This window comes from Artemia franciscana, chromosome 12 (genome assembly GCF_032884065.1).
Source record: "Artemia franciscana chromosome 12, ASM3288406v1, whole genome shotgun sequence".
Lineage (NCBI taxonomy): Eukaryota > Metazoa > Arthropoda > Branchiopoda > Anostraca > Artemiidae > Artemia > Artemia franciscana.
This window is the reverse complement of record NC_088874.1, coordinates 4,452,866-4,464,043: the sequence shown is the minus strand read 5'-3', so window position 1 is coordinate 4,464,043 and position 11,178 is coordinate 4,452,866. Positions and strand designations below refer to the sequence as shown.

The following is an 11,178-nucleotide window of genomic DNA, read 5'->3' as shown; positions in this document are numbered from 1 at the left end:
AAGGTAATAAGCTGATGAACAAACCTATAGATTTTTAGCTTGAACAAAAAAACGTCTCGTTTTATAGATTGTGCTCAACTTGCAGATTTCGCTATATCAAGTGCAAGCAAGGAATGTTTGAGAATGTCTTGTGCATTTTTTTAAATAAAGTTGTGTAATTCAGAACAGATTGTTCTCAAAATAGAAGACATCTGTAAAATGAAGGATGAGAATTTTAAGAAGAATTTTGTAAGAACAGTTGGAAATGAAACTGGAGAGCTTAGAACTTGATAATGTAGAAGAATCGTTTTACGAATTATGTAAAATCAACATAAATTTCTACATGAACTGCTGAGAAGAATTGTTTTAACATGTCTCGTGTATATTGACTCACGAAACATGTTCAAACAATTATTTTTTTCGAGTCGGAGAAAACAAAACGAAATAACGAATTTCCCTGAGGATGGAGAACAGCTGTAAATTAAAGGATGAGAATTTTAAGAGGAATTTTCTAAGAACAGTTGGAAATGAAACAGGAGAGTTTAGAATGTTAACTTAAAAAATAAATTGTTTGAACATGTGTTGTCCATCAATTTAACAAAGATTTGCTGTTTTAGAGGATAGTTCTGGGGGTGGACGATAAGTCTGCTTTATGGATGCATGTCTCTGGGTTTACTTCTTATGCCCCCAAAGTCAGCTTCATGCCTATGAGGTGTGGAATACGACCTATAGAGTAGTTCTTTAAGCCTAAGTGCCGCTTTAAGTCTTAAGAAAGGAAACATAACAGGAAACATAATAAGATATAAAATCTTATAAAACATGTCTCAAAATACAAGAAAAAAACTGAAGCGACCTAGATGGGGTTTTCATCCATATTTCGTTCGTCACTGCTGCCATACTGACTGCAACTTCATTCAATACTTAGATATTTACAATCACTTCACCAAGATTAATGTATCCATCATAAATTTTCAAGGCTGATAGATGTGTTATTAAAAAGTGGGTTATCTGATTCTATTTACCTGATTTTTTATTTTTTTTTTGCTTTGTGTTTTAGCATGCTCAAACTTGTTACCCAGCTTTGGAGCCCGCATGTGAATTTTAAAATTTGATTACAAATAAATGCAAATGATTATGTCCTGTTGTGGCGCAGGTGGTTTGACCTTACCTTTATAATATGGGATCCAGGGATCGAACCCGGCTGTAGCACCACACTTCAGGCCCGATGCAGGGACCTTAGTAGTCAAGAAGCATCGTTAGTCAGATTACTTACTTACAAATTGTTATTTTTTATTCGATAACAAAGGTTAGTAAAATTGAATACATTTTCATCATTATATACTCATGTATTCCTGGTACTTGTCACGTTTTCTATCCTAATAGGCCTAGTTTGCTGTTATATTAATTTAGTAATAAAAAGTGATTCTAGAAGAAGAAAAACTTTTATTCATTAGAAGAAAAATGAATCCATATTATTTCAACATAGCTCCGACTGGTAGAACCATTCCGTGACAGGAAAATATGAAATCTCCCATTTTTGCAGTTAGGGGCTCGAAATTCCTCTTATGGACTCTCAGGTATAAAGAATTTGACGGTGCAATTTTCCATCACATCACAACGGGGGTTGGGGGGCACAGCCTTTTAATAAAATTATGCAAACTTAATTACACTAATAATTTTTCGTGGGCATATTTAAAATTGATATTTTTTACAGATTTGGAATCATCATAGATTTTTTCAATATAGGTTCTTTCAATGTACAAGCCATATTTGTTAAACACGTTTTTAAATTTTTGGTTACTATGAGCCGTGGATTGCTATTTACTAGATTACGGCTACCACTGCAACCATGACATGTTGTGGTCAAAACTTTTGTTACAGACTTGGTTAGTGTTAGCAGTGGTCACTCTATACTTCCAGTTCGTCAACCACCAACTTTTTGATATGAGGCGGGCTTACGGGGTTTACGCTGAAGTTTCAGCTTCTAATATACTCTTAGTAAACCATAATTCAAACTTTAGCGTAAAGAGAAGGTGTTAGAGGGACAGCAGCCCTTATATGTAAGATAATCTTTGATAGTTTTAAGCTGAAAATATAGTTCTTTACTTCAATGAATTGAAAACTTTTTGTTCATTTTAATATCTTTTTAGGGTTATTTCAAATTTTAGGGGAGGTTCTGTCCACTTTATTTCAAATTTGAGGGGAGGTTCTGTCCATCTCGACCCTCTGGAATTTGCAGCAGCGCTTCAGTAATCACTCCTGAAAGGGTACATCCTCAAGGTATTGTCGCTCCGGTAAAAAAAAAAATACCGTAGATGATAGGATAGAGCTGTTTCGGTGTTAAGAGATGGTTACAGTTCTCCTTTCTGCCAAAAGTTTTTTTCCCATCTTTTTTTCTGGAAGGGAAACCCTAACTCTGTAGCCTCATGATGGTGCCTGGGTAAACTTTTTAAAACATTTTCATAACCAGAATCGTAATGTGAACAGCGCCACGGGTTGACCTTGAGGAGTGGTGTTCTTCTGTGTTTTGTTTATTTTGGTTAGGCTGTTTAAAATCTGCTTGGCGACTTTATTTATTATCGATGCCTTCCCATCGTAGAATAATATTTGCAGGCATGAATACGCAGTGAATAAGATGGGCCCAGGCCTGCACAAAGCCTGTATTAAACCTGAGGTCCCCGAGAGTTCTTGCCTCTCGGTTGTGAGCTAGCTTTGCATAGACTTGAGAAGGAGATATCAGTCCCTGACCTGTACTGATGGGACCCACTGCTTTTATTAAGGCCATAACAAGTCCAATGATTTAAATCATATGAAAATTATTACAGGGAATGTTATAGCATTTAAATACAGCTGTTATATTGACTTTTGACTGACAAATTCATAAGTAATGAACTAGACTTGTTAAGTCTTCGAAACCGGTCTCCCAGGATTGGAGGACATACAATTAGGTGATAGAGAATTTAGTTATTAAGGTAGGAAGGATTGTTAGGCACAGTGGCACCAATTGGGGTCCCTTGCCCCACCATCTTCTCCCTAGATTTTGAAAAATACCCTTTTTGGTATTATCATTGGAAAATACCATTTTTGGCATTTTATAAAAACAAAATTAGAAAAAAACTGCCCCCGCTCCATCCCCTAGATTTTGAAAAATAATTCCCCCTCCCGATATTTCATTAATTGTCGCCATTGAGTATATAGTCTTGTTTAGGTGAGGAATGTGTTAATAATAGAATTGTATTTGCGCACTTTCATCAAAAGTGCAAGGTATCAATCACAGTGGTAAGTGCCCCAACAGGACCATCTGACTGAAACACTTGTAACTCGGATGGAATTTTGCATGCTGTTACAGAAATAAATTCACAAAATTTTTATTGGTGGAATAATGACCAGACTGATATAAATAGGGCTAGATGGAATCCTGACTTAGACAAACTTTTTGTAGCGAAGGAAGATAATAAGGAAAATAGAATTGCTACAATTTTTTGGGTGCAATAACTTCAATAATCAAGTTAACACGGTAATCAGATAATGGTAAAAGGGCTAATATAATTGATCATACTGTCGCAAACTGAGAATTGGCAGGATCGATGTAAGGCGCTAGAGTAGATAGGAATGGTATTTTTATGTTAAAAGTAAAGATCTAGTAGTAATTAGGGTAAAATCTGAAGTTGAAATTCAGAAGCGGTAACATCCTGTCACGTAATTATGATGTCAATAGGCTCCAGGATGAGAATTTGAAAGGAATTTTATATGAACATTCGGATACAAAAATGAAGAGTTAAGAACATGACAATGTAGAAGATGGTAGGAAAGACTTTAGAAAGTGGTTCGCAAAGTAACAAAAGGTGTATTACTGTGGAAAATTAGAAAATCAGCTAGGAATATTAGCGAAAACGCTTGAAGCTTAATAGAGAAGAGAAAAATTTTGTATAAGAAGTTTCTAATTAATAGATATTATAGAAATAGGAGGAAAGAAAGGGAAACAGAGAATGCACTAAAATTTGATAAAGCAGATGTGATATGGAGGCTATGGACAAATTGCTGAGGATCTGGAAGACGCTCAGGCGACACAATAGGACTAAAATAATATATTAGCAGCCAGTTGAAATGTCCAATTAAAGATACGAACAGGAGTTCAATTAGTGACAAAAAAGGAGATGTAGTAAAAGGAGATTCTAAAAGGAGATGTACAGAACTTTTTGGAAATTTGTTAAGCTTTTTTGGGAGTGGTATAACAAAGAATGGAAAAAAATTCATAATTTAGAAGCGAAGGAGGATCAATTTCGCAAGAGGGAGTGACCTTTTCCTGTCACTTTGAGGACGACCTGCTTTTCGTTAGCCCCAGAAGGATGACTGAAAAGCGGAAACGTTGGCAATCTATAGTCCTTCATCTGGCCTAGCTATCCTAACCTTCTTTCACAGCCCTAGAAAGTCGAACCGAACTGTGTTTATCGTCTTGACATTAACGGCAGCGGTTATAAATCGTTAGTTTGGCTAGCCAAAGGTAAGTATGACTACTTTGTAAAACCTAATACTACTCCTACTTCTACTAATACTCACTGCAGCACCAAACTGCATATGCATTCCTCCCCTCCTCCATTCCAATCTATTAAATCCATCCCGATCTTTACACTTTTACATTTCTTACCACATTCCCCCATGCGGCTTGCAATGTGCTTTACATCCTAAAAGGGTCCTCGATTTCTTCCTCGTTTTATTCAACATAGAGAATACGGTTTATTTCATCATATTTGTAGTTTCAAACCAAATACATATACCCGAGAAAAGGCTGCTAAAACGCAAAATTTCAGTAGAAAAAACTAACTAGAGATTATTCTCCGTGATAATGGAGGCTGGTTACAAAAAGAATACAGTTTATTGTAAAATATATGTAATTTAAACCAGATACATATACCTGTAAAAAAGGCTGCTACAACACAGAATTTCAGTGAGGTAAAACTAACTAGAGATCATTCTTTGTGATAATAGAGGCTGGGTCGAAAAAAGTGTATTTACATTAGGAATGGAGTGCCTAGTTGACACAAACTCTTGCCCGGTTTCACCAATCATCAATAGAAGGGGAACTGAAAACAACCTAGAAAAGAAAAAATTACTGATGAGTCGTCCTAGCTGAGTGGTTAGCGCACTGGACTTGTATTCCTGAGAACAAGGGGTTCGAGTCTTGGTGTCGCAGGTTATTTGGTTTATAGCAGAAGTCAATGGTGGGACTCTGTAAGTTCAGTCACCCAGCTCTAAATGGATACTTGGAGAAATCTGGGGGGGAATACGGGATGCGTCGAATGATTTGTCCCCAATCACACGTTGTAATCACGGTCGAAGGCGGTGAATCAGGAGATCGATACCTGCACAACGCAGACCATTGGTCTTCATGCAAAGAAATTTTTTTTAAGTTAATCGTGGTGACTTAGAGTTGAGTAAAATACTAGTAAAATACAAAGTAAAATACTAATCACCAGGTAACCAAATAACTGCTATAGAATTTATCGAATTTTAGCTTTTCATTTATACATTATAAATTTTTTTAATTGTGGATTTTATATGTTTTCTTAATTTAAAGCCTTTAACAAAAAACTGTTCCAACGAAAATTACGAAAACCTCGATTCCTGCTATCAGTAAAATTACGAAAACGTCAAATACTGTATTTTGTTTCGACACTACAATAAACTACTTCTACTCCTTTATTTTCTATCAATCAATCAATATTTATTAATTCAAATTAAAAATATACAAAACTATTTTATGCCCCAACAGAGAGCAGAGCTCGTAATTCCAAAAAGCAAAAAAAAACTAAGACCAAAAAAAAACATACAAGGTAGGAGATAATAGAAAAGGCCACTCCAGCGTGAGAACGCCACAGCAAAATACATACTAAAATCTTTTAGTTTTTTCTATTTTTCTACTTTACTCTAATATTATAATTCCGTACAGAACAGTTAAGATACGCTTCCTAGAAATGCTTCGGAAAAGGGACTGCTCCATATAGTTGCCATATGAAGTTTGTTTTTTTCTGAAATGAATATTTCTCCCTTAAAACCCGTTGCAAAAAAGGAAACGCAACAACATGCTGAAGTAAAATTTCCCATGGTTTAAAAAAAAGAAGTTTCATTCACCCGATTAATCGTTTAAGATCATTAAAGATCAATTTGCAATGTCAGAATTTCCATTCTCCAGCATTTCGGCTTTATTTAGGTCAAAATTCATGTTTCGCGGCACAAAAAGGCAGAAAACACCAATTTGTTGCATATTGGATTTTTTTTGTTCTTTAAAAAGAGCGAGCCCTCTCGTGGTATTCCACGACCACTGGCTAGGTACAATCATCTCCGACAAAAAAATAACAACAAAAAAAACAAACAAATAAACAAGGACATTAGTACTACCCATTCAAAAATGTGATTTTTTTTGTTCTAAGAGAGGGAGTGGGGTGCGTACCCGCGACTTACAATTTTAAACAATAACAATTTCGGTGGTGTACTAATTCTTATTTCAATTTGGCCTAATTTTTGAGAGGCTTCAGGCTCTTTTGAGGGGGATCTCTAAGCAAAAAAATTGTCGTAAAACACCGAAATAGTTTCCTCGTCATACACATTTCTAGTATGACTGAGTGGGCATTACGATACTATCTTCCAGTATAGATGTCCATGCAGCTCACTCTCGGGAAGGATTAAGTATATCTCCACAGATCTTTTTTAGTCCAATTACAAAGAAGGTGAGTATACTCAACCATTGAAATAGGTTAATAAAGAACTACGAAATCAGAATAAATTTTTTAGACGACTGACTAATCTCCAAGGTCGTATTCAAGATTTTTGTTTGGGGGGAGTATTATTTTCAGGGGGGTTTACACACACAAAAAAACATAAAAAACACATCAAAATTCTGTTTACATACATTTTTGTTACGTCTTTGTGAGTCGGACAAACCTTTCAGGGAGGAAGGGTAGGGGTCCGAACCCCCTAGCCCTCCTCCCTGTATCCTGCCATGCTAATCTCTCATCTTTTATTTAGAACTCAAGGGATTGGTTTACATGATGAACATACCGTTGGAAAGGAACTCTTTGTGTCTGTAGCATTTTCCTCTTTCTTTTTCTTTCGCTTTGGGGAAAAAAATTTCAATGGAGAGGTTCCAGGGCACGAAACAGGGAAAAACTTTGGCAACTGCACAGGAGATACAGGTCTCTTTAGTTTTTCTTCTTCACTTACTATCCTAGGAGATGAAAACTCCTTCCTCTGAGGGTCCGTGTTTGATTCCTTTGGCAGTTCACTTAAGCCCTGAAAAAAATTAATCAATATATTTATTTATTTCAATAATATATTTATCCATTTATTGAATAAATAATATATTATTTATATTATTATAGTCGTATTGCATATTATATATTTTAAAGCGTACTATACAAAATATATATATATTTATAAAATGTGATAAATATAGTTAATAATATATCTATTTTGACAAGATATTCATTACTGCATAAAACCCCCGCTCAAATTAGACATAAGAAAAAGCAGAAACCACGGTCAGAAGACCAAGTTGACAATTAGATAAAAAAGGTAAGATAGCTAGACAAATAGATTAGAAATTAATAACTGAAAACGAACAGTGCTATGACAAAATCTGAAAAAATGACGTATAATAGTAATGAACTTATAATTTATGGGTTCGTTAAACCTTCACTTAAAAGAACCAATAGGTGGCTTTAACGAAATAAACTCCTAATGAGGACTATTTTGGATTATAAGTACGTGCCCAAACAATGTTATATTTCAAGCGCCACCTTACTTATTTACATTGCAGGTGGTCGAAGTTAGCACTGTACCTACATATTTATTTACTTTATAACAGTTTTTATTTTATGACTTAAATTCATCACATAAAGACAGTCATTAACACCAAAGCAAGCCCCCCGTTTACAGGCATAAACTTCTTTTGGTTTTATTTTTTCATCTTTTTTCTTTAATTTTTTAATTAATATCTTCAAGGCAGGTTAGGGGTTATTGTTTTTCTTCTGTGGGATGGAGGAGTAGCGTGTGCAGCTGTGTGGCCCCAGGTTGTTAGATGGTTGTCTTAATGCTGGTTGTTAGAAGTATTAGTAAGTTAGTGCATTTATTGGCTTATATAAATAGCATTGGAAGTAACAACTGTTGAATGATGGCAGCATCTTTTTTTCTAAGTTTTATCACAATTATATCATTTTATCTTTCTTTTGTTTTTCTCTCGTTCTCTGCTGATTTCCAGTCCTGAAGCATTACAAAGAATAAGAATCATTAAATCAAAACAGCTATCAGCGACACATAAAAAATGCACTAAACGACACTGTTTTAGTTTCAACTTTTCTTCTCAAACTCAACTCAAGCTCAAACAATTTTATTATCAAACGCTTTGTGCGGTCTCTAAATAATCACAGCCATAACCATCGTCACAAAAATTCATACGCAACTGAACAAAATTATTAGCTAAATAATGAGATAAAATGTAAAATAAATAAAGCCAAACTAAAACCTGAAATATTCAAAATTCTAACTTTCTGGAAAAAAAGTTCAAATCAATTTTTTTTCAGATTATCAATGAATAATAAACATAATAAACATATATATATATAGTTATTAAGCTTCAAAATATAGTAAAAAGTTAGTTGCGCAATCGATTTTTCAATTGAAGTTAGATTTTTGGCAAATTCTAGCAGTGATTTGTTTCCGGGCCCTTTTTTCGAAATCATTCCGAGAACATATAAACCATGGTGATTTAAGATGCTTGCTGGACAGACATACTCTTTTGACGATCAATGGATCAATGTAGCCGAGTTTGTTCTATGTAAAGTGCTTTTTTATTAATTTTGATATTCAGTCACCAATTAAAAGACTTGAAATTTATCAAGCAGCTGAGTTTGTTCTATGCAAAATTATTTAATTTTTTTTATTAATTTTGGTTCTCAGTGACCAATTAAAAGACATGGAATTTACTAAGTAGCTGAGTTTATTCTATTCAAAAGTGCCTTTTTTTTTATTAATTTTTGATGCTCAATCACCAATTAAAAGACTTGGGATTTACCAAGTGACTTAGTTTGTTCTATGCAAAAGTGCTTTGTTTTATTAATGTTTGAAACTCGGTCACCAAGAATACTCAGAGGGAGCATTGGGACCCTAGAGGGGGACATGGGGCCACTGATGGGAATTGGGGACCCAAACTCATGCGCAAGTATGGTAATGGAAAACCAATGTGCTCAGTACCATTACATTAGAAAAGGGATATCTGGCCGGTTGTACTCATTACAATTTTTAGAGATCGAAACAAATTCCATTGGTCGTCAAAAGAATATGTCTGTCCAGCAAGCATCTCAAATCACCATGGTATGCATATTATCAGAATGATGCTAAAAAAGGTGTCCAGAAACAAATCACTCGTAGCATTTACCAAAAATCCAGCTCAAATTGAGAAATAGATTATGCAATTAACCTGTTACGATATTCTGACGCTTAACATCAGTTGCCCAGCGTCCCAGAAGCAATACATTGATTGTATTAGAATGTATTTCTAAGAACCTTAATGTGATTTTCAGACATGTAAAAAATTTGAAAAAATGGGGGACAAATCATGGGGGGGCATTGGGGCCCTGGATGGGAATGTAGGGACCCAAGCTCATGCGCAAGCCCCGGTAATGGAAGCAGATGTGCTCAGGACCAATACATTTCAAAAACGACACCTGGCCGGTTGTAGTCATAATCAATTATAAATAAACAATAATCAATAATCGGCTCGATGCCACTAGAGTACAAAAAGATCTCTTTCAATTGTACATTAGAATTTATATCAAATTTTCGTTTATCAGACATCATGTCACTTCAAGCTCATTTCAATTATTGAACAACATACTTGACAAACACAACTTCCAGAAATTTCCTTCAGAAAGTATTAAAATACTTCCGGGAAATACTTCCCGGAAGTTGAGATAGCCTCACATGTGTGGGGCTGTCGTTAAACTCATTGAAGGGTTTCACCGAGAAAATATGCATATATTGCTCCAAGAAAATGTTAATACTGTCATAAACTCATAAACGTTTTTAGCTGGATATGAGGAACTAGCAACTCCATTAGCACATTGGGATACAGCCAGGGCTTCCACTTATCATGTTTTCCCATGAGATCTCATGTTTTCGGAAGATTTCTCGTGGGAAAAAAATTGTCTCATGTTCTTATGTTTTTCACATGTTTTTAGAGGTTTTCTCATGTTTTTCTCACACTTTTAGAGATATTCAGGGTTTTTTTTCTCATGTTTACCTTCATTCGATATAATCTCCCGATTTCTGTTGATTTGAGCTCTGTCCAGCTTGAAGTTTATGATCTTTCGCAATTTTCTGGCAAACTACAAAATATGTCTTTATTGCCCGTAAAAGGGGAATTTCAATCCCGCGAACCTTAATTAATGACTTAGTCGGCAGCTTGTCCCGTGACTCACCACTGTTGTGTTCATAACTTCATCTGATCTGACCAGATCAGGTTCACTGGATAATTTGTGTAGAATAAGGACGTGGTTTACCTTACGCGAAAGGTTTTTTTTAGGGTAAGTACCAAGTTTACTGGAACTGGACAATTATACATGCCTGCACGTGTGCAGGCTACTGACCTATTCTAAGGGGTTAGGCGGCTTTTATACTTCGATTATCTGTTTCTTAACCAAAATAACATGTTTTAACTTGAAACCAGTTCTTAACCTGTTGCCAGTTCAAGAATTATATAGTACAAATTCGAATACACTATTCTTACGGATCTTAAAGACATTCGGTATTTGTCAGACTAATAGCATAGTCTATATCAAAATAATGATTTCGTGTGCCAGTAAAATCTGATTCACAATATAGGAGGATGGCTTTTAAAATGTAAGCCAAAGCAGGCCATACCAAATCTGTTTTCAAAGGAATAAATCTGTTTTCAAAGTGCCGATAGGTTTAAATTTTAAGTCACTGTGTTCAAAGTGCATTATTTTGCTTTTCAAAGTGTGGTATTTTGGTCTGTTTTGGGGAGACCAGAAATCTCGAAAAACGGTTAGAATGAAGGGATCGGTGCATCAAGAATCCAATCAAACTGACTTGTAAATAAAACTTTACTCGGTCTGATAGTCATGAGGGGAGTGGAGGACGGGGGAATCCTGAATATTGAGCCATGCATAAATTTGAAACGGG

At 35.2% G+C, this 11,178-nt stretch overlaps 1 protein-coding gene across 2 annotated transcripts in view; it reads right to left on the bottom strand.

Moving 5' to 3' along the window:
• Positions 1-4,828: 4,828 nt before the first annotated feature.
• LOC136033598 (putative protein tag-52) overlaps positions 4,829-11,178 on the bottom strand; it is a 53,420-nt gene continuing 47,070 nt past the window's right edge. The window contains exons 8-9 of one of the 2 annotated variants that reach the window (XM_065714378.1): positions 7,039-7,269; positions 4,829-5,074 (exon numbers count right to left, since the gene is read on the bottom strand). In XM_065714378.1, the coding sequence (XP_065570450.1) occupies positions 5,039-5,074; positions 7,039-7,269 (267 nt within the window). In that variant the 3' untranslated portion in view covers positions 4,829-5,038. The remainder of the gene's footprint in view (positions 5,075-7,038; positions 7,270-11,178) is intronic. The other variant, XM_065714379.1, reaches the window with a different exon arrangement.